General features: G+C 40.8%; 1 protein-coding gene across 4 annotated transcripts in view; it reads right to left on the bottom strand.

The window, feature by feature from the left end:
- Nucleotides 1-26,065, bottom strand: part of fgf12a (fibroblast growth factor 12a) — a 28,646-nt gene extending 2,581 nt beyond the window's left edge. The window contains exons 1-5 of one of the 4 annotated variants that reach the window (XM_072364601.1): nucleotides 19,542-20,917; nucleotides 19,380-19,476; nucleotides 15,239-15,290; nucleotides 8,322-8,425; nucleotides 463-661 (exon numbers count right to left, since the gene is read on the bottom strand). In XM_072364601.1, the coding sequence (XP_072220702.1) occupies nucleotides 463-661; nucleotides 8,322-8,425; nucleotides 15,239-15,290; nucleotides 19,380-19,476; nucleotides 19,542-19,741 (652 nt within the window). In that variant the 5' untranslated portion in view covers nucleotides 19,742-20,917. Of the gene's footprint in view, nucleotides 1-462; nucleotides 662-8,321; nucleotides 8,426-15,238; nucleotides 15,350-18,218; nucleotides 18,267-19,379; nucleotides 19,477-19,541; nucleotides 20,918-25,554 lie in introns of those variants that run through there. The other 3 variants (XM_072364598.1, XM_072364600.1, XM_072364599.1) reach the window with 3 other exon arrangements.
- Nucleotides 26,066-27,827: the final 1,762 nt, after the last annotated feature.

Here is a 27,827-nt window from a genome sequence, read left to right as displayed (position 1 = left end):
CAGTCCACAGAACATTTTTCCAAGAGCCATCTCGGCTTGTCCACTCAATCATTAGCAAACTGCAGGCCAGCAGTAATGTTCGTGTAGTGCGTTCTATAGTTAATTCATAATTCATTAATTCCTTTCCTTTTGGGGAGGGTAAATATTTTCCTGAACTTCATTAGTTTGCACAAAACCTGCCTAACTGTGGCTTATTGGAGTGCAAAAGTGTTTAAGTATTCCATCTAAATAAATCCCTTTGTTAAATTTTTGAGGTCCGCAGAAATCCGTTTTGTTTGTCATACTAGATATTCATAGCTACATCATGCTCTTTGTGATCGATTATACAAGTAAATTTTACATATCATACACCATATCACCATGAAATGGACGTATAATTGACAATGAAGTATATGCGTAACCAAATAAAAGGAAATCACTTAAAAGCTGCTTCAAAAGATTTTTCTACAAACTTTGTCATACCTTCAATGGGCCGGGGCACAAAGTGTGATGAGGGTTTCGTCTTCTTGACTCGATTGCCCTTCATGACTTGTCCCTCCTTGGTGAGGCCAAGGAACCAGGCTCGGCCTGACTCTTGCTGCCGGTACACAGTGGACGAGTAGATCACATAGTAGTTTTCAAATACTGACTCCTTGAATTTACATTCTGGCGTGAACATCTCCTGCAAAAAGATTGAGTGAAGGACAAAGATGCAAAAATTAGGGAACGCACACAGAAGAAATTCTTCTTATACTGACAACAACCTCAAACTCAATACCAAAGCCACAAGCAAAGATAAATAGTAACACAAGAGACAGGAGACTCTTATTAAGAAAAATGGTCTGTTTCACTGCCAAAATCGCCATTCAAAACCAGCATGTGAACATTGCCAAGGTCAGTTGACATATTGCATTTATGTGTGCACAAACACACACACACACACACACGTATTAACACAAAATCGAGGTAATAAGAATGATAGTGTTATTAGAATAGTAGTGAATGGTGGAATATTTAGCTTTAAGCTGCAATATCAAATCAGTAAGTCAAGGAGAAAGTCGAGAGAACAGAAAAGTGGAGAGAAATGACAGGGAAATGGAAAGAACTTAGTGTTGGACAGACAGTCGGGACTGAATGTGGTGCCAGATCATGGCCATGGGCATCGAGTGAGGAACCTAATGCATCCCAGATCTGAGCACCAGTAATTTGTGTAATTTATAAAACTTTGATTAGTATAATGGTGGCACTGTGTTTAAAATAGGTTGCAAAATGTATTCCTTTACTTCGCCAAACCAAACCTTTATCTACTGAGCCAAGTGTGCTGACTAACATATGCTGACAAGATGGATGCCACAGTCATCACCTTTACTTCTTGTCCCTGCTTGCCTCATTCTTCCAATGCTTCCTCTATGCAAACAAGGTTCAGTTTAAGGGAGGGTAAGTAGTGCATACCCATAATAAATGCAGTGATCCACAACAGCTGCTTTAGAAGATGTTGGACCGTCTCAGTTTTGGCAGACTTGTACTAAGTGTGTGTGTGTGTGTGTGTTTGTGCAGTATTTCATTCATTAATATCTCCTCCAGGGCTCTGTGCCCTTTTAAGGTTGTCTGTTTGACTGACAGCCCAATTCAGCTTCCTGCTGGAGGTGACTGTCTGCGAACGTGTGTGAATGTGTAGGTGTGATCCAGGAGATACTCGTTGCGGGGGCCAAAATCTGTTTACCCAGTTACATTAATAGGCCTCCATATATGTTCCTATAATAAATCACTGAACTTACTTCAGGTTACCCTGATAAAGACACACACCAAAACATGTTGGTATGTCTACAAATTAATAGGATGCTTACATTTATGACCAGACTGTCTCTCGTTTTAATATAAATCAATGCAATATGTAATCTGATTAAATATATTAACGGAATATCGTTAATCAGCTCTGAGTTAAATGGAGATCTTTGGATTAAAGGTTTCATTTAGACTAACATTTTGATGGTAAGACAAAAATCTCTGTTCTGGCAGGAGCAATAATGCCACTTCAAAATGATCTTTTATGACTCAAACATTATACTTTCCATTCATGCACACATCGTGAGCTTGTGTCAGTGTGAACAGGAAGCAGACACATGGTTGCTTAGTTGCAGGAAGAGATGTAATGGCAAAAAAGCAAGACCAGAGATTTGCGTGCTTGGACCAGTGATGACATGTATTTGAAGACAGCGGCACATGAGTGTTTGAAGGTCATGGCAGTGGAAAACATAGACTGTTACAGACACCTGCTGATTCATAAAACCTAATTAGAAAACAATGGAGGGTGCCTGGGTTATCGTGTCCAGCAGGATTTCCAAAACTACAGGGCTTTTAAAATGCAAAGGCAGTGCGAGGACTTGATGTAGGAGTAGCAAACATATGAGTAGATATGAACCTTTATAACACAGGCGAAATGACCTACATTATGCAAAAGCAACTCTTAAAAAACAGACAGTGCTAATTCTTTTTTTAGGCAATGAACAAAAAAAGTTGTAAAACAATTGAATAGACTGTACAACCATAGCATTTATGTCAACTGTTTGCTGTGGGACACTTAACAGAAAATAAAACATAAATAACTAAAACATAGTATTTACTTTCACTGCATGCCTGAGTCCAGCTAAATGAGTCACAGCTTGTATGTCAGGTCATTTACAAGACACAGCAGTGCTTCGCAGGCTGGGTAAAGGACTTGGGGAAGGTGAGGTCACATGGTCAGAGGTGTGGAAACGTCTCACTGGTCAGCAGGAGGGAAGATGAGCTCTGTGGAGAGCTGGTGGCTATGTTTATCTGGGCCTGCTGACACACTGTCAAATAGCAGATATCTCGCTCGCCGTTGGAGCATAAGGGGTCACGTTGTGCCTGTCTGGGTGTGTGTGCATGTTGGTGTGTGAACATATGTGTTAGCGTGGTTAGGGGTCGCACAGTGATACATTACACACCAGTAGTCTTTGCCCCTTATTTATCATCCTTTTGGAGCTCAAATCAGGCTGAGCACAGACACATGCACACTCATTAATACCATTGTATCCTTCACAATCAGCCATTTGGCTCTGCTGACTCGCTCCAAATTTCTCCACAAGGACAAAGATTGCGAGTGCTTATAAAAAGGCTTGCAGGAGTTCAGAAATCACCCTGGCTGTTGCTTGGGAATGATAGGGGTGGAGTGTAAGTGACATTAAAGTCTTTGACAAAGTACTGTGTTTGTGGATGACTGAGAAGAAATATGAGGTGAAGAGATGAGGTCAGTGTTATGCGATTAATGACATACTTAATGGAAGTGAACCACAGAACCACACAGACAAGGAAAAGCACTGAACTACACAATAGTGAACATATAGATCCGTGTTCAAACTTTTTGCAATGTAGGGCAACAAGTTTTCCCTGCGACTCTCTCTGTGCTAGAAATATACAATCAATTATGACTAGTTATGACTAGTTAGGGCAAACCGGGTACTTAGAGGGTAACAAGAAATGCTAAGATATGAGCCTCTGTTCCAGTCTACTTTCTCTAGAGTAATGTCCTTACCTCCTTTCCTAAAAAATGTGATGATTGCCAAACAGATTACCTTCCTTTACATGTTTGAGGAGTCGCCAATGCCGTTCAGTGAGCTCCAAATATGTTTTTTTGTTTCCTTCTAGAAACAATGGCCACTTTTCCACAAAGACTATCCATCCATCCATTGTGTAATATACAGCTTGAAGTGGTCCAATAGACAGAAATATGAAATATCTCCTGTGGATCTTTGTAGATTCTTCAGCGTAATCTATGGGCTCTTTGTTATATCTCTGATCAATCCCATTTTCATCTGGTGCACAAGTTTTGGTGGTTTACCCATCCTTTGCATTTTTGTTGAGGTGCCTCATTCCTTTCAACTCAAAAGTTGAGAGTTAATGGTTCTCTGAGGGACAAACAAAGTTAGAATTTCTCTGTGTAACCTAGCCATAATTTGTACTTATTTGTCCAGAATTTTGACCTGTTGAGAAAGTACATTAGTCTTCATTGTGGTGTTCCCTTGGTGCCAAGTGTTGTAAATGCTGAGGCCTTTTACAACAGGTGCTTAATTTGACTTAATTTAACTTAATCTGTGATTTCTGATGATAACTGGCAGCACTAGATCTTAATTTCAACCTTGAAAGGAATGAAGTGAAAAAAATGCTCATGCTACTTTTTAATGTTTGTTGGGTTTTTTTCGATTCAGAATGTTTTCCTGTTCTATTCACTTCACCAAATTGGATTATTTTGTGTTGTTCCCCTACACGAGATTCCAAAACACATAAATTCAAATAACAAATTGTAATGTAGTACGAAAAAAGGTTTTTTTAAGGTTCCGTATCCTCAGTTTGGGCCATCTATCTCGTGGAACAGCATTAAACCATCAGCCGGAAAATTGTGTCACCACATGCAAGTGCATGTGCTTGAGTTATTGTGCGTCTGCTTAAGATAAACAAAATGGGGACTCTCTCATAGAAGAGCAGCTCCAACGCACCACTAGAGCTCAAAGATTCCGCAGGGAAGTCCCTGTAAAGCTGCTCTACTTATTTTCACATGAGCTGCCACTTTGGCCGAATGTGTGTCATCTTTTGCACAGGATTACAGGTTTATCAATTCCATTTTTGAAGTTGCAACAAAATGTCAATCAAAACAAAACAAATTCCCTGGTGATTCTGTGTATTCAAACAGATGTGAGTCTGATATGGGCGTTGATACCTGTGTTGAGGACAGGTGTTGGGTGCGAGTATAAGTGCGAAATGAAACACAAAGTGGAAGAACAAGATGTAATGGATGTGAAACTGTGTTGCCAGAAGAAGTGAAGTGAAGTGAACGTATCCTGAATCTAAATCAGCTACTTGCTCTATCTGAAAAGGGAGGCAGTTTTCCGACTCTGCATAAAGGAGCTGCTGGCAAAAAAACTTCTCTCTGACTTTGGATAAAGATGTGGAGGATATAGGGACAACCTAAATTTACATTTGGGGTTAAACCAGCAGTCCATCCAAGATTCGTTCTCTGTGACAATCCTGCCATGAAACTCCCATTGAGCTCATCATTATTCCGAGAAAGATTCAGGTCGGTGATTGTCTAGACATTCCTTAAACTGAGAATCTTGCTTGATCACTTATTATATGCATGCCCTCCCCTCCCTAATTATCTTTCTCTCTGTCTCACTCTGAGAGCCAGTCATTTTGGAACAAAGTTTTGTTCTGTTCTTGCTCTCTTTCAAAAAAGGGCATTGATGATCAGTGCCTGAAATAAAATCACAAACATACCAGGACTCTAATAGTCATACAGGAAATAGTTATTGTTCCTCATGCTCTCAATTTTGTATTTTCCTCTCACCCATTAGCTGTCATTAGTACATAATTAACACACAAATACAACTAGTTAATGTGCAACCACACAGCTTACTAACATAGTTGATTACAAGGAGAGCAACAAGAAGACAGACTGTTAGATTTAAAAATGTAATTTTTCCAGTTTCTTTCATCTTAAAGAAGAAACCATAAAGCAATAAGCAAAATTAATCATAGCTGCACCCCAAAACAACATTAACCAACAATTTTTTTTCTCGAGACATTGAGAGAGCGAGGTATGAAGGAGAAGTTCAGCCACTCACAAATACACATCATCATTTATCACTCAAACTAAATCTAACCTTTAACCACCAATGTCCCTGACTCTTCTTCCAGGACTGCCAGTAAGGTATGGATAGATGGATACAGCAGAGGCAATCAGATAAAGCACAGTGGTTGCTGCTGTGCAGTAAAGTAGGTCATTTTGTGTGTTATGAATAATAGAAGGGAACTCTTCATTGTAAATGCTCAGCCCCCCACGCGCTTTATCACTAAACACTCCACATAAGCACTATCACCTGACCCAACCCACAGCTTCCAATCAGCGACAGCCTCAACAGTGAGCTCTGCACTCAAACAAAAATATCCAACCAGCAACCAGTATAAACTGCACGCAACCACTTAGATCAACAGCAATCATGAACTGACTTCTAAAAAGTGGCCAAATATCTGACACTTTAAAAGACAGAGAGAAAGGCTTCTCATTGCTGCAACACAACTTCTCAGATTCAAATCAAGCACAGCGAAGATAAAGCATGCCACATTCCCTCACTGACAAGACAGTGCAAGGAAGCAGAGAATATATAGGAAAAGGTGGGGGGGGGTGACAGAGAGGTAGAAGGATATCCCACAGTAATTGTGTCCCAAGGGGGGGTGCATCTTCACTCTGAAATGGTACAAAGACTGAATAAGACAACCAAACAAGCAGTGAGAAACTTTATAGTTTGCAGGGAGAAAAGAGAGTAAGAATGAAAAGAGGGGTGCAGAGAAGAATAAAAATGGAGGATGTTGGTTTTAATGAGAGACATGGCCTAACAACAATAGAGTGAGGAATGAAAGTGAAGGACTTGCTTTATGGGTGTGATTGCTCCATGAGAGCTCTTGTAAAAGTGTGAATAAAGAACAGAAATGCTCCCCTTTAAATCCTCCTCTTTAAACACACACAAATTAAACAGGTACATAATGGAAATTACAGAAAAAAAGGGGCCACCTGTGCTTTCATCCAATCGTTTGCATGATAATTTACTGTTTATGTTTATGAGCATCGTGCGCCTCTGCATTGTTTATAAGTCTCTAAGTGATCCACTCACATTTCACATTTGAGATGCTGCACCTCCTCTTCATGGCCAGAGAGTGCATTCAATTTGTGGCTTAAATTAAAATGGTCTTTCTCCCGTTACCTCACAAACATTTCCCCACTCTTAAAAGGTCAAAATTTTGCCCCTTTACCCATAAAAATATGGTTACATTTGATAAGCTGAAAGCTGCCATTTGACACAGAGGTACTCTATCACTTGTAATTAATAATAATCATGGACTCTGACAGGATTGATGATTTCTTATAGGGATGGTTATGAATGGGGGCCATACAGTATCACTAACTTCAACAGTCAATTTGATAAATGAAAAGACCTCTCTCTGAGTGTGATTAAACTTTAATTAGGTATGGATGGGTGGGGTTTATCATAGACCTCATAGCTGGGCTATGAATTGTGCACCTGTTTATGAACCTTTAGTTATGAATGAATCCATGTACTGGGATGAGTCATAACAGCATTTACTATTCTCTTCCACCTGTCAAATTATTCTTAAATTGTACAAAACAAAGGTTAGTCTTGCTCTGAATAAATTATCCAAATTACAATATTAAGCAACAATTCAATTAGATTAAAAAAAAAAAAAACATCAAGTACACTTTGCTCTTATCGCAGTACATCAGCTTCCTTGTCAATAAATATCGGGGCCAATATATCACAGTGCTCTCACTTTGTCCTTCAAGTATTTATGAGTAGAAAAAGTTTGATGGACAGTTTGTAAAGTCAACTTCTTGCCGACTGACTGGCAGTAAGACAGCCTCCACCAAGTCCCTCAGCAGAGGTATGTGGGCAATGTAGCTCTTCTTCTCTCTACAGTAACTCTACCTTTAACTGGATTAAGAATCATGAGGTGACTTGAGGTTATATAACCATGGCACCTACGATATTTTCTTGCCTCTATACCTCTGTCTATGTCCCCGACCCATTCTCACGCACTTCCTTTGCAGCTAATTTTACTCTGATCCATCCTCAATGGACAGATATGGCATTTCTCCACCTGACATCCACAACCAGGTCCACCTACATTTGCACACACTCTACCCACACTGGCCTATATGCTTATGGCGCTTAAATGATTAAAGACTCCAGAGTCCTTTACCTCAAAGAGAATTTCTGATAATGTGTTGGGATGATTCTTCTTTTATCCAAGGCTAGTGCTGGTCTGTTATTGTCATTAAGCAGTTTTCTAAGATGAACAAAGAACGCACACGACTTATATTGTATTAATTTAAGTATATTTTTGGAGTGCAGCAGGAAACCTGAATAGAAGGTATGGTTTGAAAAAGCACAATGAAATTCAAGTGAATTAAAGTTTATAGCTGCTACAAGATAAGCTTCTGTTAGTAGGGATTTATAAATACCTTTTAACAAGATTTAAGCACAAAAACTTGATGTTAAATCAAATGAAAAACAAGCACCACGCTGCAACAAAGGCCGTGTGGGGAAGGTGCTGCAGAGCAACACAAAGGCATATCTGAGGAGCTTTTCAACTGAGCAAAGATGAAAGACTTTGAAAGGGCTGAGTGTTTGCTGCAACGGGATTTTAAAACAGACAACAAGCCAAACAAAGTAAAACACGTGTAAATGAAGCATTAAGCATGCTTGTGACACAGGTTTGCACACCCCAACAATGTGACTGGAACTTACCGAGCTATAGAGCATTCCCTCGCCATTCATGCCGATGTAAAATCCACTCTTCACCCCCTGGATGGCCACCACTCTCAGACCCACAGGAATAAGATTAAACAGGGCTGCAGAGCATAGTGGAGAGAGGCAGATGTAGGGAGGAGAGGGACAGACAGACAGTTATACAGAGGCAGAAACAAAGAGAGACATCAGGCAGAAAGGACAAAATAGGGCTATTGACTTTTCACTCAACTCTTGTAGACACGACAGTCTCCGATCTGTGTTCTTTGGCTAACTGTCAGCACTAAAGTGAACAGTACAAGGCACTGACAGTGGAAACATTGATGCACCAGACAGTGAAACACTTCTGCTAAAACAGAAATCAGAAACTTTTCAGTGACTGCTAACTTTTAGCAAGACAAAAAGTCAGTCAAATAGTGAGCTGTTATATCAACAGAAAGAGTAAAGTGTGTCCCCTTTAAAACCTCATTTTAAGGTAAAATGATAGTTTAGGGCAACATTAATTAAGAGTTTAAGCCAGCTAATGCCCCTCATCATCATTTATGATCATGCATCCTCTCTATGCTGATTATGTACAGGCGTACTGTTCTTTCAAGCCTAATGACTATCACAAGCTGTCATCTCTGATGAAATGCTTAGCAAGCATCAAACAGTGACTGTGTAACAACTATTTACAGCGAAATGCAGAAAAAACTGAAACCCTAATTGTTTCCCCTGACAGCTGCATCTCTGACAATAAGATACATCTTGGTAGAGCCATCTGTCGTAGAAAAGCCTCAGAAACCTTGGGGTTTTCTTTGACTCAGCTAGGTCTTTGGAGCGCCATTCATAAGAATTAATTAGGAACAGATTCTTTCAATTGAGAAATATCGTCAAACTACGAAGACCTCTGTCAAAAACTGAGCTGGAGATGAATATTCATGCTTTTATTTAATCTCGTTTAGACTACTGTAACAGCCTTGTTACCTATTTTGTTAAGAAGGAGCTTGATCATCTTCTGGCAGTTCAGAATGCCGCTGCTAGGCTTTTAATCAACACAAGAAAGAGACATCATATAACTCCTGTCTTGGCCTCTTTGCACTGGCTACCGGTGCATTTTAGAATCCATTTAAAATTTTTAGTTCTCACGTTTTCAGCCCTCTCCGGTCAAGCCCCGGAATACATTGCTGATTACTTTAGATATCCACATCATTTCTCGCAGTCTGAGGTCAGCTGGTCAAAGATTGCTTGTGGTTCCTCTGACCCATTCCAAGTCTTGAGGGGACAGGGCTTTTAAAGCAGTGGCCCCCAGACTGTGGAACGCTTTGCTAGCGTCTTTACGCTGAATTGATTCTCTTGAACCTTTTAAAAAGCAGCTAAAGACCCTTCTATTTATGTTTTCTTTTCATTTTATTTTTTGACTATTGTAAAGCACTTTGCAGCTTTTAACCTGTGAAAAGTGAATAAACTTTACTTAGGTGCTTACTTACTTACTGAGTGACTGTGGTTTTGACGAGATTTCACTGAAATTTCACTGAGCTTTACAGTTAGAACTGTGGCTTTGACAGGCTTTGGTTTGGAGACGGCATGGGGACACTCACTACCTCCTGCGGACTCCCTGTATTGCTGAAATGATTGATTTGCAAGTGCTATCAGATAAAGCTGGCAGGAAAAAGTGGAGACATGCCAACACTGGTCTGTCCTCCGAGGAGATTCAATTTCACCCAATAAATATTGACATGCTGCTTTTGCCTGCCAATGGTTTCAGCTTGCCCTCAGGCTACTGGAGTGGGTGATACACACGGTCTACTCTTGTGGGTATATGTATATCTTTTTTTATGACTCTGTTTCCAAAGTTTTCCCCATGTTCCCTCACTCTTAATTCTATAAGCATTTCATAGTTGTTGCTTTTGTCTCTCTGACGATTGTCCATGTCACTGGTTATTCTATCTGGAAAAGTGTAAGACAAATTTAAATTTAAATGGCCATTACACTATTTTAGTTTTAATGACATTTTATTTCTATTTTAATTTGCCAATCGACAACAAAAAAAAAGAAAAAAAGCAGCTGATGGATTTCATCATTTTAACCTCACTGACTGCTGTTGGTGTATCTGAAGACTATCCTGACGGCGATTTTTCTTCCTTAATAACCTTACTGACCAACAAAAAGAGAGACTGTGTTGGTACAAGGGGAGTTAAGAGATTTCTGAGGATCCTCTATTGTCCAGACAAAATGGGTTCAAACACACCAATAAAGCAAAATCCATGAAACTGCAAGTCTTTCTGTTGAGCAGTAATTGGCTCGAGCCAAATCCTGCAGGTATGCTAAGGGAAGTACATTTCATGCGAGGACTACTGGAGCAACAGGAACCCCCCAGGAAAGATGCAAAAAGCAGTGAGCAAATTTAAAATGTGATGAGCAGGTCTCCAAATCCAGAGAAAATCAAATCCCAAGATATATGGTTACAGTATTGTAAGTTTGTGTGCTTTCATACATATTTATTTATGTCCTTATCTATTTTTTCCCCTCACTCCTCACTGTAAGGACACATTTTGTTACATTTCTAAATGCTACACAATTATTCAAATTCTATGCAAAGAAAGGACAATCATTAAATATACCCCAATATGCAAACCCAACTAAAAAAAAAAAGTTGGAAACCCTGTGTGAATCAAAACCATAATGCAAAGACTGACAAATATCTTAAAAATTATCTTATTCACCACAAAAAATACAAAACATGTCAAATGCTGAAAGTGAGGCATTTTACTCTTTCTTGAAAAATGTTGAATGTTGAATTTGATAGCAGCAACATGTTTAAAAAAAGTTGGGACAGAGGAAACAAAAGGCTGGAAAGTATGTGCTACCAAAAAGAAACACCTGAAGGCAACTAATCAGGTTAACTGGCAACAGAACAGTAACATGATTGGGTACCTTCGGGAAGCAGTCTCTCTCACGAGACAAGATGGGCAGAGGTTCAGCAGTGTGCAAAAACTGCATCTGCAAATTGTGGAGCACTTTCAGGATAATGTTCCTCAAAATATAATTGTTAAGACTTAAAATATCCCATCATCTACAGTACATAATATCACCAAAACACTTGAATCTGGTGACATCTCTGTGCGGCCTGATATAGACAAAAGCAGTGTTGGATGCCCATGATTTCCAGGTCCTCAGGTGGAGTCGCTTTAAAAACAGTTGTTAATCTGTAATGGATAAACTGCTTCTAGAAATCATCATCTGGGAACACAGTTCTATTCACAAATGCAGGGAAAAGCTCCAAGAAAAAGCTGTATGTGAACTTGATCCAGAAATGCACTCTTCCTCTCTGGGGCCAAAGGTCATTCACAATGGACCGAGAAAAAGTGGAAAACTGTGCTGTGGCCAGACTAATTAAAGTTTGAGACCACAGACTACAGAGAGGAACCATCTGGCTTGTTATCAGTGCTCAGGTCAAGAGCCTGCAGCGCGGGGCTGTATTAGTGCCAATGGAATTGGCATCGCACACATCTGGAATGGCACAGTCAATGCTGAAAGTTATATAGAGATTTAGAGCAACACATGTCCATCTTGATGAAGATATTTTCAGGGAAGGCCTTGCATGTTTCAGCAAGACAACGCTAAATAGCATACTGCAACTTTTACAACAGTATGGCTTCGTGGTAATAGCAATAGTGGCTTTGTCGCAGTATGGCTGGACTGACCTGCCTGCAGACCAGATCATCAATTAAAGATTTTTGGTACGAGATGAAACATAAAATACGACAAAGACCCATGATTGCTGTGGGGCTGGAGTCTTATATTAGACAAGAATGGGACAACATTCCTTTCCCCAACATCCAACAACTGGTCTCCTCATTTTCCAAATGTTTACAGACCGTGTCCTTGTCCCAACTTTTTTGACGTGTGTTGCTGCCATTAAATTCAACATCAGCTGATATTTTTAATGAAAGAGTACATTTTCTCATGTTGATTAATACGTTACATCTGTTTTCTGTTCTACTCTGAATGAAATACTGATTTATGAGATTTGCAAATCATTGCATTCTGTTTTTTTTTATATACCTTTTTACGCAGTTTCATCTACTATAATCATTTCCTGTGTCTGGCAAGTTTCAAAGTAGAGTTAATCTTCCCTGAGTAGCTTAAGATGAATTAATAAATCTGGTGAATAGAGGAGAACAGTCATTTATTTAATGTGTCCAGTGTTGGTATATTCGGAAAGTTCTGTAGTATCACAAAATTCATAAAGAAAAAGTAAAATACTGGCTGCAGAAACACCAGTAAATAGCGCATCAATTCATTTCACAGTCTGTTAATGCATTTTGAATTACAGCTGCCCTATATCACAGTAGAAGAAGAGTAGCAATTTTGCAGCATCGACTAAAAATGTAAGTTTTGATGCAAGTGACCTTAAACTGGGATTTTATCTGAAAGACAGAAGATATCCATCATTGTGAAAGCATTTGACCAAAACCATTTTGTGCTGGCTGAAGGATGAAAGCAGGGATGGGTCCTCACTCTCTCTACAAAACTGTACATCTTCACACTCAATAAGTTTGTGTGTCAGTTTGTATAAGTAATGTGTTGTGTAAGGTAACAGAAAAAAAAAGAAAGAAATCATAGCTAGGCTTTTATTTCTTTTAGTGAGGTGACCTTTAATCAAAACACAGGACTTGTATATAGCCAAACAGAGTAGTTTACAGAGATGATTCCAAAGATCTGTATTTACTGCACTCCTTGAGACAGAAAGTACTTGAATTTAAAGGCTGGGTCTTCAGTATATTAAAAAATGAATAAATAAAAAATAGTCTTTAGTCGTTACATCCATCACAAAAAGATGGAGAGTGAATGCCTCATACCGCAGTGGTCATTACCAGCTGTATCTTTCTGGAGCCTCAGAGTGTGCAGGTTATTACTGCACGCAGTCAGCTGATGTGAAATCAAATTAATAACTGTTCAAATTTTAACATGCTTTTTCAATAACTCTAGGGAGTTTCACAGCAATTGCAGTTAATTAAGCACAGATCTGTCACCAAGTCATGCGTTCCACTAAGGTAATTTTTTTTTCTATTGCAGGGGCTGAAAGCTGCATCTTTCTATACTGTTATCCAACAATGAGATTTGATTAAAGCATAGTTCTTTTATCCTTTTAAAAGCATTTTTCATCTCAAAAGTTATTTTCTAATCCGTTGTGTTCTTCTCTCTGTACTCGTCAGATTCGGAAAATAATAAAAAATGTAATTGTGTGAACTCCGAGTTCAGCTTGCACTTCCATGCAGGCAGCAACATGTTCCTCAATCCAATCAGTTCCACTAAGCCATCCCCTGAAAACAAATTACTGTATTCTATCTGCCACTGTTATGGATACTGCAGGTCAAAAGGTGGTGTGGTTCAAGGGTGGGGGTAATCCATTATTCTAATACTCCATCCAGGCTATCAATAGTTCAGTGCACGACCTGCATATCAAATCTTCCTCCAATATTTCTATTTCTCTTCATCAATCTCCTATTTTCCTTTTCTTTCTCTGTGTCTGCTCGAAGCATTTCAAATTTCTTACTGCTCTCTCTTTGTCTTCCTTTGGACTTTCTCTAAGCTAAGAGAATTATTCATTGGGTACAAACGGAGATGGTGGTATTTTTAGTTTTCTACGGTTGAATTATTCACTGCATTCCTCCATCCCTGGGCCAGCGGGACTGCTTAACCAAAGGATTACCTAGAGGTGGGGAAAACCCTCACATCAAACAAAAACCCTCACCAGCTATAACCTTAATAACACAATAGAGGCCCCTAAAATGAGAAACGTGCTCCAGTTGCACGGATGAAACCTATTGTGTTGATGTTGCTTCCCTCTTAAACGGTAATCCTGTTACCTCCCGGTAAGGTAATGTCCAGAAGACGTTTTCTATATGCTGTGAATAGGTTTAACAGATGAGCTATATTGTCGTAAAATATGAAGTGACATATGACGGGGAGATGCCGTTCTTTTCCCTGCATGACTGCTGCCATCCAGCAGCTTTGGCTACAGCTTCCTTAAAGATTGGCAGGATGTTTCAGAGAAGAAAGGTCATGATTGGTTTCCTGTCTGGCCTAACTCCAGACTGGGAGTGCCATCATTATCCCTTTGACGACCATTCTGCTCTGACATATATCTCCTCCTTAATGCCCAAAGAGAAATTCTTTCAAAAGCCTGTTTTTTTAATGTAGAAGACTTTGGGCAGACATAACTGATTTGCTCCTTTTACTGGAGGTGAACAGGAAATGAGAGCATAAAGTTGACTATACCCGGGAGACCATTGATTCACTGGAGAACCACTAGGGTAGGTCAAACTGGTGGAGGTATACTTCAGGGTGGTGATTCAGGGAAGGATCTTTGTGATGAGGCAGTGGGGATACAGGGGTTTCTGGGAAGAAATGCTGTTGTGATCACATGTGCTTTGGAGCTCTATCAATCAACACAATGTGACAGTTACAATCATGCAGTGTACACAGCAGAACAGGGTTACTTAATAAGGCCCTGACAGGGATATTGGGATTAATTTCACGAATTTCATACCAGAAGCTCCATAAATATTATACTGTGAAAATAGTTTGTTGCAAAGACTTGCTAAGAAGACAAACTATTTTAGTAACTATTTGACATATTTCCTTCCCTACAATTGCATAACCAGATGCAGAAAAGAGGGCATTCATGCCTTGTGGAGTTGGCTGAACCGTTTCTTTTTCAAATTGTGTATTAGTAAACTAAATCAATTTTAGCAAGGGTGTCTTAAACTCATTTTAGAGTTCTTCGTGGTGTCCCAAAGGGTCTCAGTTACATAAGAATTAAAAATGATAAAGTGTACAAAAGGTTGTAAATTGTTATATAACCGACCGACTCACAGCCATTAAATGTTTTGAGCTGAAAGCCACAGTTTCCATGATGCTCCACTCACTGTTGTCGCTGTTCTCGTCCTTGCTGCCGTCGATGGTTCCATCCGGCTGCATCTGCAGGTAGAAGCCCTGCTGGCTGAACAGTCGTGTCACGATGCCTTTCAGCTGTGGCTCTGAAACCCACACACATACCGCACACACATACACACCAACGGTCGGCAAAGCCACAGCCCCATCCCCACCAAGAATATGTCAGAAAAACATGCTCATGATCATAGGACAAAAAAAAAAAAATAGACATTTTCACTGCTATCACACTCAAAGATGCTTCTATCAAAAGCCCCCGCTGAAATCATCACAAAGGAGTGTTTCACAAACAGAAAAAGTAACGCATAATTAATTACAAGCACGTAGGTTGACTGTGAAAGACGGAGTGCACCAAGAAGAATCAGTCTTACACATGATCGCAAAATTGATGTAACCACATAAGAACATTCGCTGCTGGGTTTAATGTCATATATTTAGATCTTTTTAAAAAATGGTGAACTCTAAAACATAAATAGAAACATATTTATCGATAAATTAATATTTTCAAATTCTAAATAACCACGTTTAAAAGCAATCTGATCAATCTTGAGGCACAATCCAGCCTTCACAGCTGCTCTTATATGAATTAACTTACAGCATTGGATAGCTGTGATTTTTTTTTTTACTCGGATATCAATTTAACGATGAAGGAAGGTTTGTCATAAATCATCTATTGCACATAATTTCATAAAAGGGTAAATGGCTATATGGCTGGCAGGCTTTACAATGAGGATACAATAACTGAAAACATATGAGAATGTTTCTCATACGATTTATTGTACCGATGGCAGAAAATTGACGGGTCTTCTATCATTTGGAAACCTTTTGAAAATCCTATTCAATGTCCACTGACATGACAGTATTTTCTTTATAAGGTATGAAGTGACTGTGCTTTTTGACGTTGAGTAACGTTGCTCCTTTTAGCAGTCACATTTTTACAGTTTTTTTTCTTCAAACTGACTGGTTCCGTTTGCAATTCTTGCCCTTTAGTAAACTGACCTTGAGTTTTTTTTTTCTTTTGGTCTCTTTTTGTACGTTACAATAACCCTAAATCGACCTCAAACTTTGAAAGGTAGGACTTCTGGCTGCTGGCCAGAATGCTGCTCAAAGTGCTCCATACTTCAAGTGAGCAGGTGGAAACGAGTATTACCTCAGGGCAAAGAAAGCCTCTCAGCTTCAGGCAATTCCGGGGATATATACAGGTGTAAATAATTCTTAGTTAAAAGGATCATGTAGACTCTGTCTGTATGTCTATCTAAAGTCCAGCAGGTTTATTGATTTGGTGTAAAAGTAGAAGACAGTGTCGGGCAACACCATTAGAGTTAACCAAACTTTGGTGGTGGATTTTCACACAGCAGTTGTGTAGGTAAAATTGCATTGTTTGCTCAATTTTGAAAGCCACACCATCAATTAAACAATTGCCAGTGCTAATAAAAGAAAAGATGGACAGAGAGAATATACAGACAAATATCTCATCTCTGGGAAAAATTAAACTATGTTGCATGTTTCTTATCTACCATCTGACTGAGGCAACAAATTCAGCATTTTGTCACAATTCCATGAATGGTATGGGTACACATTTTGGTGTATGTGCTCAGATAAATGATGTATACGATTGTAATTAAGGGATATGAGTGAGCTGTGCTGTCCCCCAAGGTCACAACAAGACTTGGAGGAAACACACCTCATAACAGTCCAGCCAGGCACATAGCATCCCGAATGATTTAGGTAAAATTAGAAATTTTCAACCTTGTATCTTGACAAAGAGGACACTTTTAGCTAGAGTTGAATTTGACAGTATTTAACAGATTCTAAGCAATTTTCTACAAAGCCTTATTTATGTTTCGCAAGGGACCAGTGTATGGAGAAGAGAGTTCACAGAAAGACTAAGCCAATGGTGACCCACAGCGAGAGTGTATTCACGTTTGCTCAGCTGTACATCATCCTGACCATCAATTCCCAACTCACCTAGCCCTTGGTTAGGGCCATCAATTCCTGGGACAGGCCTTTCATCATCCATCATGGGCACGTTGAGGAGAATGTGAGCATGTGTGAGTGTTTATGCGTGTGTGAAAGCACATGGGAGTGTACACATCAGTAAATCACATGTGATAACTACACCTCCATAAATTACGGCCACAGCACGGGCCCCCGAGCAAATGCTGACGGCTCATCTGTTGTAGTCATTTAGCAGAGAGCATGTGTGCATGTATATTCATGTGTGTGTTTTTATATGTAGGTAGACACAGACCTGTAGACGTTAGGTCTGTGCATGAGAAATGTCTTTCAATGACAACAAACTTAAGATCATTCTGTGGGTGTATGGACCATTAGAGCAACGATAGATTCACTTCATACTAATACAAAAGGACAAAAACATTCAGGTACGTTGACAAATGGCATCATGACCATGAAATGGTGAATGATCACCTATTCTGATATAGTGTTTGACAAGGAGAAACACATCATATCAATATACACCAATATACACTACAATAACAGCCTCTACACTTACACAACAGTACTCAACACATATCTACAGACAAAGAACGAGGAGCGAGGATAAAGACTGATCTGACATTCACTGACAAAGAGAATGAGACTGAAACAAAATGAGGAGAGGTAGAGAGAGCAACAGACGACTGGCTGTAGGAGAGTTTTAGCTAGTATAGGAAAGGGTAAGGGTCAGAAATTAAGCTTAAAAAAAAATCTAAGAAAAAGCCACACAGAAGGAGGGATGAAAGGAGAAGAAGAAGAAGAAAATCAGCAAGGGAGAGGATCGTCGGCTGTCAGACAGGTGTTGAAGCCCCCAGCCCTTCCCCTCCCTCTTCTTTCCTGACCCACCCACCCCTCCCTACCCCCCCTCCCTGGCTGTGGGGGTTGTCGACATGGGCGCGAGATGGGGTGGAGACGAGGAGAAACACAGCACACACGGATGGAGGCTGAGCTACTGACCTAGCCTGCAGCCCTTATGGGACACCTGTGGAGGTTTCGAGGGTGCATCTTATGGGGGGTGGAGGATAAAAGGAAAAACAACAGTCTTTTAAACAGGCAGAATTCATAAATTCTCTAGTGTATCGGCTGTTTATAGGCAAATATATGGCAAGGCATCAGTGGAAATGTAAGGATAATCAAAAAGAGGACATATAGCATCTGTCTGCTTCCTTGTCTATCGCCAGTTGTCCACCGAGAGGAATAACCCACCTGCCCAACAGTGTCTGGAGCCTAACTGCTTTGTTGTCTGTCTGTCTGTTTAGATTCATGCAGTTTGTGGTCTTTCTGGCATAGAGATTGTATGACGATGCTGCAAGACAACAGGGTTTTAGACAGTATGTCTGGCGGAGTGACTGTTTGCTGTCCTCCCAGTCTGCCTTATAAATTGATGTCCTCCTGTCTCACTTCTCATCAGTGTGCCTGCACGACGCTCAGAGGACCTGGCTGTCATACATCACACAACAGAACTATCTGGATGGTGGTGAGGGAGGTGACTTGCACCACTGGGTTGTGCACCATGATAGAACCAGTGGATTCAAAAGGAGAAGGCTCCCCCATGAAGCGCTGTATGAACAGAGCCTACATGTATATCAATACAGCTCTTAATGACAAAGGCTATACCTCTCTTCACTGCAGCAAAGCTCCCTCTGCAATAAACATTTACCATTAAAACATTTAATCTGAAAAGAGCTTTGGTGCACTGCAGTGCAGTTTATCTCCCCTCAATATTCCAATCTTCATTAATATTGAATTAGGCCATTTGAAACAGTTAATTTTGATGTACTCAAGTGTGTATTTGTGTTTAGAGGGGGTAACAGTTTGGGGTGCAGGGGGCTTAAATTCGGGCTATGTAATGTCTGGAAGAACTAAACCTTCTTAAGCTTTGGCTGGGAAAGAGTGGCATCAATTTGGTTTCAGTATAACTGATTGCTCTGATCAGTGCTCTGTCATTATGAAAACCTAAAGGAGGATGGTCACAGCATCTAGATTTTTTTACTGTACATTCAGACAGCCCCTGGTCGGTATGTAGGGGAGGGTTGTGTCGTGCAGGGGATCGACAGACAACAGGAATACCTACAATAATGGAACAGGTGGATTTTTCGCACCGCGGAGAAAATCTACCTTCTCCCCCGGTTCAGACTGAAGCCCCTGACTGCAGTGTAATGCCTCTGCTGCTCCAAAGAGGGGCGGGGTGCGGTGGGGAGGGGGGAAGGGGGCGCTTCCCTACACACACATAACACACATTAGGTTTAAAGGAAAAAAAAAGAAAAAAAATCATCTCACTGACCTGGTCGCCGCCGAACTGGTCTTTTCTTGCCGCTGCAGAAACGGACTTTGCTGAAGACCCCCAAGAAATGCCTCTCGCAGAGAGAGCGGGGGTCTTTGCTGGGACTGGGGCGACGTTTCGATGTAGAGACCCGGTCACTGTTGGACTCCCTCGCCTGGCGTTTCTGCCGGATCAGGGAGCTGGCGATCGCGGCCATCTCCCCGAACCGAGTCTGAAAAGCGAGAGTCTAGTTCGGCAGAGGTCGGGTCTTGATGCAGTTTCTTGACGCAAAAAGTATATATATCTATATATATATAAATATACTTATGTATATATGTATATATAAATATATATGGGCGTTGATTCTGTGCTGTGGTCCACGAGTGTTTTAACCAAATGTCATCCTGATCACAAAATCCTTCGACTCCCGTGCATCATTGCGCGTCAGGCATCCTCTTGAAGAGACAGTAACATGTAGCTGATTTCAGCTGCTTCGAGTTTTCGGTTGCACTCAGGGCTTGATATCAAAGACCGATCTTATTTTGAACATTAATTTACGGGCAAGGCCACAGGGGCCGGAATATCAGTCGTGAAAACATGCAACAGTGTTTATAAGTTGATGCAGCTGCGTTGTCATTGGAGAGCTTCAGGTATTCCAGGTGAACAGCGCGGCGTCTGACGGGCACGATTCCTCATCTGCACAACAGCCTATTCTCTCGATTCTTGACGCCTTTGAATAAATCGCATCAACCCGAACCCCAGCATCGGGCTCTTGAGCATGGATGGAGAAAATATCCTAACTTTTGTTTTTCTGCTTCAAATCGTGTGCTCCGGGCACATCTACCAGTAGCACCGTCCGCTACTGGTCCAGGATGCGGGACAGGAGCCCAGATATGTTAGTCCAGTCTCTGGTTCCGTCGATGGCACCTATAAATGCAGTCCTGGAAAATGGAATCGACAGCAGAGGCTACTCTGCAAGGATGCTGCAGAGCTGGAATTGAAGCCAGCAGGGAGCGATTCAAGTCTAAAAACGCAACAATTAGTCGAGCCGTGTGCACGCCAGAGTGCTTTTCGTTGTAGCGCACAAATAATAAAGTAGCCTCATTGCCAGTGCGTCCCGAGCAAACGAGAAGGTGTGTTACATCGCCGACACTGAGAGTGAATGGTCGCGGTCCACAGCCTCCCCCCTCTCTGTCTCTTTCTCGCTCTCTCTCTCTCCCACATCTCTGCCTCCCCAACTCTTTTAACGCAATCATACGTGATTGAGGTTTGTATTAGGAATTCTCTGGGGCCGTAAAGGGGGAAAAAAATCGATCATTACTGTGATGAAAAGTTGTGAATATAAAGACAGGTAAAACACCAAAATAAAGGGGGTAAATCCTGTGTGTGTGTGTTTGTGTGTGTGTATTGGGGGGAGGGGGGTTGAACGCATGTGAGTTTTAGTCGTTTGATGCACGTTTTATTCTTTTACTTACTGCCAATTATCATTATCGTTTACTCAATGATTATGAGGGTGCTACTTGTTTCGTTACCTATTGTTTTCCTCGAGGAAAATAAATACATGATACATTCATTTGGATACACAACGAGATATTCTGCTCAATTCTGGAACTAGTCTCGACCCTTTTGGTCAGAAAAATACCTGCATTAAACTGTTAAGAAAGCACTGTGTATTAAAAGATCAATCTTAACCAGCCACAGCTTAGATTCCACAGAATAGCCTTACACTAAAAGCTTATTTCAAAGCCCGAATGTGCCATTTAGTATAAAACCCCCTGTCTGCGCGTGCAATGAAGGACATATAAAAGATTACCAGCAACAGGTATCAGCAAACACAAAACATGAATGGAAAAGAGTGTGGACTGAGGCAGTGTCACAACAAATGAATGGGTGTGAACTGATAAAAATGAGATGGACAAGTGCAGCATAGGCTGCATGAAAATGTTCCAAACATGATCAACAGCACACACTGCAACAATTAGATTAAAAACAACTGTCTTTGAAACATTTCTTATTTCATGTGCATGGGAGCCCAGTGCAGCATTATACGAGTAACCTCTGAGTGGGGCCACGTGCAAACCAATTCATTATTTCCACTCTAGCTGCCTCCAACACAAATTCAAGATGCTTCATTACACCCATTTGTAATGCTATACTGTATGATTATCAGTGTACAGATATATAAATACTAGGTGCCACTGCAAACATCTGTCTGGATGCACATGTATGCATGTCTTTATCTGTAGAACAAAAACTAAATAAGCTGTCAGTAGTGCCAAGATGCTTTTGGTTGTCTGTTTTTGCACACAGACTGTGGGAGGAAGAAAACACCAGCAATCAGCAGCACAGCAAATGTCTCTTGTCCCCATGATGAAACACTATGAAACATTTAGAGGCTTTCTCTATGACCTGGTTTGACATTCTCTCTCAAAACCGAATCCACGGAGACAGCGGGAGAGGTTCTTTACTGACAGCCACTGTATGGACTCCTTATGTAAGATATGAATACAGTGGTTGAGGGGGGTTGAATGTGAAGAGCTGGGACCCTGGTTAGTCCTTTGTGTGCTCTTTAAGTGTGTGTGTGTGAGAGAGAGAGAAAGACAGATGGAGAAAGACAGAGGGCAGAGAAAATTACTGTATTCCCAGAGTGAGATAAACAGACTAAAAATACCAAGTTAGACAGATTCAAATTACAAATCCAAATTTATCATCGTATCTAGCTTTGCAGCTCTACTGAAATGTTGGAGTATGGTTAAAAACATTATGACACTGTAGTACAAAGAAATATGGATACACATTTCTAAAATATAACATCCTATTCCTAAGAATATGCAGGAGTGTGATATACTGTACACTTTTTTGAAAAAAAGTGAGCATGTAGCGTGGGGTATGAAGGAGCCCAGAAAAGGGAGGGACTTTGTAGTTCATGAGAGCTACAGACATGGACATATTTCATTGTCATGAAAAGAACAAAGAATCCCCCAATGAGTATCTGCTAAGCTTCTTCTTTCTACCAGAAACAATTCATGTTCACCTCATTCCAACAGAGATACACCTACAAGCTATAAAATACTGTTGTAATGTTTCTTGTTAAGTGTAGAAATGTCATACTGCATCACAACAATTAAATGAAACACAAATGGATCAAAGTCTCAGCATCTGTGCGGTCCTTGCCATCAGTGCAACCTACACCAGTAACTTAGTAAAGTATTTATGTCTGCTGCCATCTTGTGGTGAATAAATTAACTACGAGTCCCCAGAAAGAAAGTAGCGGATGTTCCTATTCTGAAGTTTGTCACTTCTGAGTGTCCTTGAGATACCTCACAGATTTGTTGACTCACAATAGCTGGAGCTAGATTTCAAAGTGTAATGTCTGCTCAACTGTCTCACCAAGTACGGGGGAGGTGCAGAGCTCAAATGTGAGAGCATGAAAGTGGTTTTGTGTCTCACACTGCTCATCAACACACTTCTGCTATAAATTATCATTAAAAGACACAAGTTTCAGCAAATAAAACATTAAACTTAATCCGTATGGGAAAACCAAACAAAGTTGCTCTTCTTTAAACTCCACTTGATGCAAAGAAAATACAACTGCTTCCCTGATAAATTTCCATGAGAGCAAGGGACAAAAAAAACAGCATTATGTGTGTGCATAAAAGTACCTGATGAAACACAAGTTGTCCAAAAAGAAAGAGAAAAAAGATGTTTGATGTTATATTGATGGACTGGCGACCTGTCCAATTTGTACCCTGCCTCATGCCCAATGGGAGCTGGGATAGGCTCCAGCCCCCCCACCCACGACCCTGAATTGGATTAAGCGGGTACAGAAAATGGATGGGTGGATGTTATATTCATATAAGTCACTGAAAACTGACCAAACAACAATTGTAAAACATTATAGTGAGACACATACCTTCATGTAACCAGAGACAAAGATTTGACTTGTGATTTATCTATTGTACTGCCCACCATATAAGTTTGCAGGACCCTCTGTAGCCTTGGCCACTGATTTTCAGTAGAATAGGACACAAGGCATAGCCTGGGCTATTTCAATCTGGATGGCACTAAAAAAAAAAAATCCACATGATAGCATTAATCGAAGAAAGTAAGTAAGAAAGAAAGAAAGAAAGACTTGACTTTAACAACTAGTGTGTTTAACTTCTTCTAAGACAGCATGTGTCAGCAACTGGAAAGCTTCAGGGTTAACATTAAGAGAAAAAGCCAAGTGCAAATGTAAAATTAAATAGCAGGTAAATTCAAACCTACTCAAAAACATTTTTCATAAGAAACTGCTCAGAAGTAAACTTGCCATACAACCTGAATTTGAAGAAACAATGCACTCTCTGCGCCAGCTGCTTTCCTTTCCATGAGCTTTTAATGGCAAAAGTATACAGGATCAGTAAATGATGCAGTGAAAATGCTGTACAGAGTACTAGTACAAGCCCCTTCCTCCAAAGAGTTAAGCATGTGGGCTTTCCCTTTGTTTTACCAGTCATTTACTCTATTTCAAAAGTGCTCAGGTATGGAAATATTCTTGAAATAACTTGAAATATCAGCCAGTGATGTCCTTGCCAAGACAATCAACTCCACTATACGAGATCACCATCATAAAAGTTTAAACGTGTCAAGGAGTTGGGAAGTTTGTAAAAGAATCAAAGAGAGTTCAAACAAACTCTTTACACAGCTTCATCTCAGACAGCTCTAACTAAATTTGCACTTTCACACTTTGCACCAATTTCTGTCAACACCGATGAGCTGACTCATAAAGTTTTGATTGAGGTCATACGGTTCATGTAACAGTGAGCAGAGATGCAGGATAAGCACTGCTAGTACTTTGTATCCGAGTCGTACAGATCCCAGTGTGCATGCTGCTTTTGGTCCAACTCCCTCAGAGAAATCAACTGTGCTTAATGGAGTTTCTAATTGTCTGCCCTGAATTTGAGAACTGAGACGCTGCAAGAGACAAGAGGAGGCAGCAGAAGGTGTTGCATTGGTTTTCCAGTAAAATAGAATTCTGTGTTGCATTGTAAATACTGGATAGATTCTTTAATCCCTTTGAAGACCATAGGGTGAGTGAACAACTGTAGCAATGCAGTCAACTGCTTCAGAGATGACTAGAGGACATGGCAGGGACCTTAGGCTTGGTGCCAAACACTGGTAAGTGATGGTTGTGTACAGACCTGTGTGTGCATATGGATGTCAGTCAGGTTTTACATCAGTAGACATAATATGTTTTGTTGTGGACAGTTATGAAACTAAGTCCTATTTAAAGGGACTTATTCATTTCCCAGTTACTGACACCTTGTATCAATATATGTATTCAAGTAGCTCAAATCAAAATTAAGTTTGATGACTTTCCACAGGGTTTTGACAGATCAATATTGCTTAAGGAGAAAATCCAAACTAACATCCAAAGCAATTTAACCGCTCAGGACATATGCTTTAGGCAACTCTTGTTGAGTTTCTAGTGAGGACTCCTTACACCAAACATGACCAGTCAATCAGGTTTGATTTTAATCTAATCAAAGAAACCCTTACATGAAAAGTTTGAGCAACTGCCCTGGGGTGCGCCTGCTATGGAGCTATCCATAGTGCTGAACCGCGCTAATTGTGTGGGCCCTCAATGAATGCCGCCTCATCTGGCCCCTGAAGTTGAATGACTTGATCTCTGCATTGTCCGTTTTTATTTTTGGCCCGCTTCAGATGCAGCACTGGAACGCGCTCATTCACCAATACATCTCAATTAGATAAAGTATCCGGAATCCTTTCCTCTCAGGAGCAGTGCGGCTTAATGCTGGCTGCCGACAGCCATCGGCGGGCTAAGACTGCACACAAAACTCGGGACTGATGCGAGGAACACAAGGAGAAGCTCTCTCCACTGCAGAGTCGGAAGCTGTTACTCAAACACTCGAGCATTTAATGAAACCACTCAACCCCCTCCTACCCTCTGTGTATTACCCCCTTTCTTTTCCTATCACTCAAAAGAGAAAGCAAAGCAAAGGCAGCTGTGAAGCTATGTTTGTCTCTCACCGTCGGTGATAGTGGTCGACTTCGATCGTTGTCCACAGAAACACTGCAGCATATGCGCTCCTTTCTGAAGGAATGGCCTCAGAATCCTCATTGATTTGGGTTGATGGGAGCCTTCTTCAATCCAAACAATCGGGCAGCGCTATCACAACACAGCAGGGTCAGGCTGCATAGCGTAGCCAGCCAGCCTCTCTCGGTAGGCTCACAGCAGCCCTCAAAACGCCGGAAGGGCACAGTCTGCAGGACAAATTACGCCAAAACGAGGCATCTTGACTGATCCCCCTCTCCTCTCTTTCTCTAGTCCTATCTCTCTCTCTGTGTACCCTCTTGTCGTCCACCGACGGTCATTCGCGTTCTCGGCACACTCTCCTCTTCCGCCACAGCAAGCAACGCAAGGACGTTACAATGTGCTCTTAATTGTACATCCCCTCCTTCCTCCGCGTCTTTCCCAGCAGCGGACGTAATAGCGGGAGCGGAGAGGAGAAGGGAGAGATTGTGGAAAAGGGAGGGAGGAAAGGAGCCTCCACGCCAAAGTTAAACTGCAGGGGTAAGTGGCAGGCCGGCCACGAGTGAGGTAATGCGGAGCTGACAGTTAGGGCGACAAGGTCTGCACAGATGTTGCAGCACAAGAGCCATTAGTTTTCTATCTTTTCTTTTTTTTTTCCTGACTTTTTTTGCCCGAAAATCCATTGGGAACAAGTGAACAACGCAGAGGCTACGTCAGCTGCAGCGTAGCTTTAAAGTCAGCGATGCTCCTGCTTGATAGTAGCCTACCACCAGAAAGTTTATAGCTCAGTCACTGCGTTATGAAAGAGTCGCCGGAGGCCACCTTCGTGTCCTTTCGGTCCACCGGCTACGACTTCATGAGCGCATCATCAAGCATCGGTGTAAAAGCAGCATTTCATTGTTATGGCTGGCCGACACAGAGCTATTTTTGATAGTTTTATTTAGCCGTTGTTATAATACAACAAAAATTAACTTGTCATTAAATAATCAAACATTTTTTATCAACTTTAATACGCACTCAAGGCAAAAAGTGCAAGAAGTCTTCTGTTCTTTGAAACAAACGCATTAATGTTTCCACATAAAAAAGAGGGGTGGAAGGGGAACACAAATAATTAAGCAGGCATGACGTCAACATCAAAACAGAGTTCAGATAGAAACCAACTTTGTGTCATAGCACTTTAAATACTGATAGAGTACTGCGATATTTAGGGCTACTGCATGCTTGATTATCATTTGAAAAACAGCTACACAAAGTATGTCTCATCACACAACGCCCACACAGCTTCAGATGCAGCGCTCAGAGAATAATGAATAAGCCATTCAGTTTTAGTAACTTAAGGAATGGCTAAAACTGGCTGCAGAAAGCACAGATTGTGTGCTAATTGCAATGAAATTATCTTGGAAAGCTCGTTAAAGCGATTATTTCAGTTATGAGTCATGATCCAAGAGCCAAGCTTAAAGATCTTTTAATGCATTTTGGCCCAGGATGACCAGCTCTGTCCTCAGATGCAATTCTAAAGCAGGGCAATGTGCCACTTTTGCCACTAGAAGACGCTATAATATAAAACATAGAGTCAGGGACACTGAAGATATGACGAAGACCAAGTGGCTGCGAAAAGAGACAAATACAGAGAGACTTTTAATAGTTTTACTGAAGACAGAAAACGACTATTTGTGTGTATGTGTGTGTGTGTGTGTACATAATGCATACAAATATAACATTGGACCACAAGGACAACTAATTAAACTGCACCTAACACCTTGAAAACATGACCCCACCATGCATAATATATATATATATATATATATAAAATGTATTGAAAAAAAAAAACACTTCAGGTCAGCAAGTTGCAAATAAGAAGAGGTCGGAGAGTGAAGGAGCTGGCATAGGACCCAGAGTCACAGAAATGGTGTTGGTGCTCCCACTACACTGTCCCACTGCAGAGCCAGTCACCAGCAGAAAGGGCCAGAGAGGGCAAGAAAGGAAGATTAAAAAAAGATGAGATCATCTCAGAGAGGCCGTGGTGTAGCTGACATGCACTTAAATGAGAAAACAACTCAGACTGTGGAGTTATTTTAATTAAGCTTCAAATTTAATTTTAGCATCGGCTTAAATTAAAAGTAGACGAGCACATAGAACTAATATTTGTTAAGTAGCCCTTGAGACCAAGAGACAATACTATAAGTACCAATTTGTTCTGTGTCATTAACAAGGCACATTTACACGGGTCCGAGGAGTTGAAGCCTTTTCACACTATCCTCTCAGATTC

Source organism: Leuresthes tenuis, unplaced genomic scaffold, assembly GCF_036924035.1.
Source record: "Leuresthes tenuis unplaced genomic scaffold, fLeuTen1.0.hap1 SCAF_14, whole genome shotgun sequence".
NCBI classification, from domain to species: Eukaryota; Metazoa; Chordata; class Actinopteri; order Atheriniformes; family Atherinopsidae; genus Leuresthes; species Leuresthes tenuis.
The sequence above is the reverse complement of the archived record's forward strand: the minus strand, read 5'-3'. Positions and strand labels throughout refer to the sequence as shown.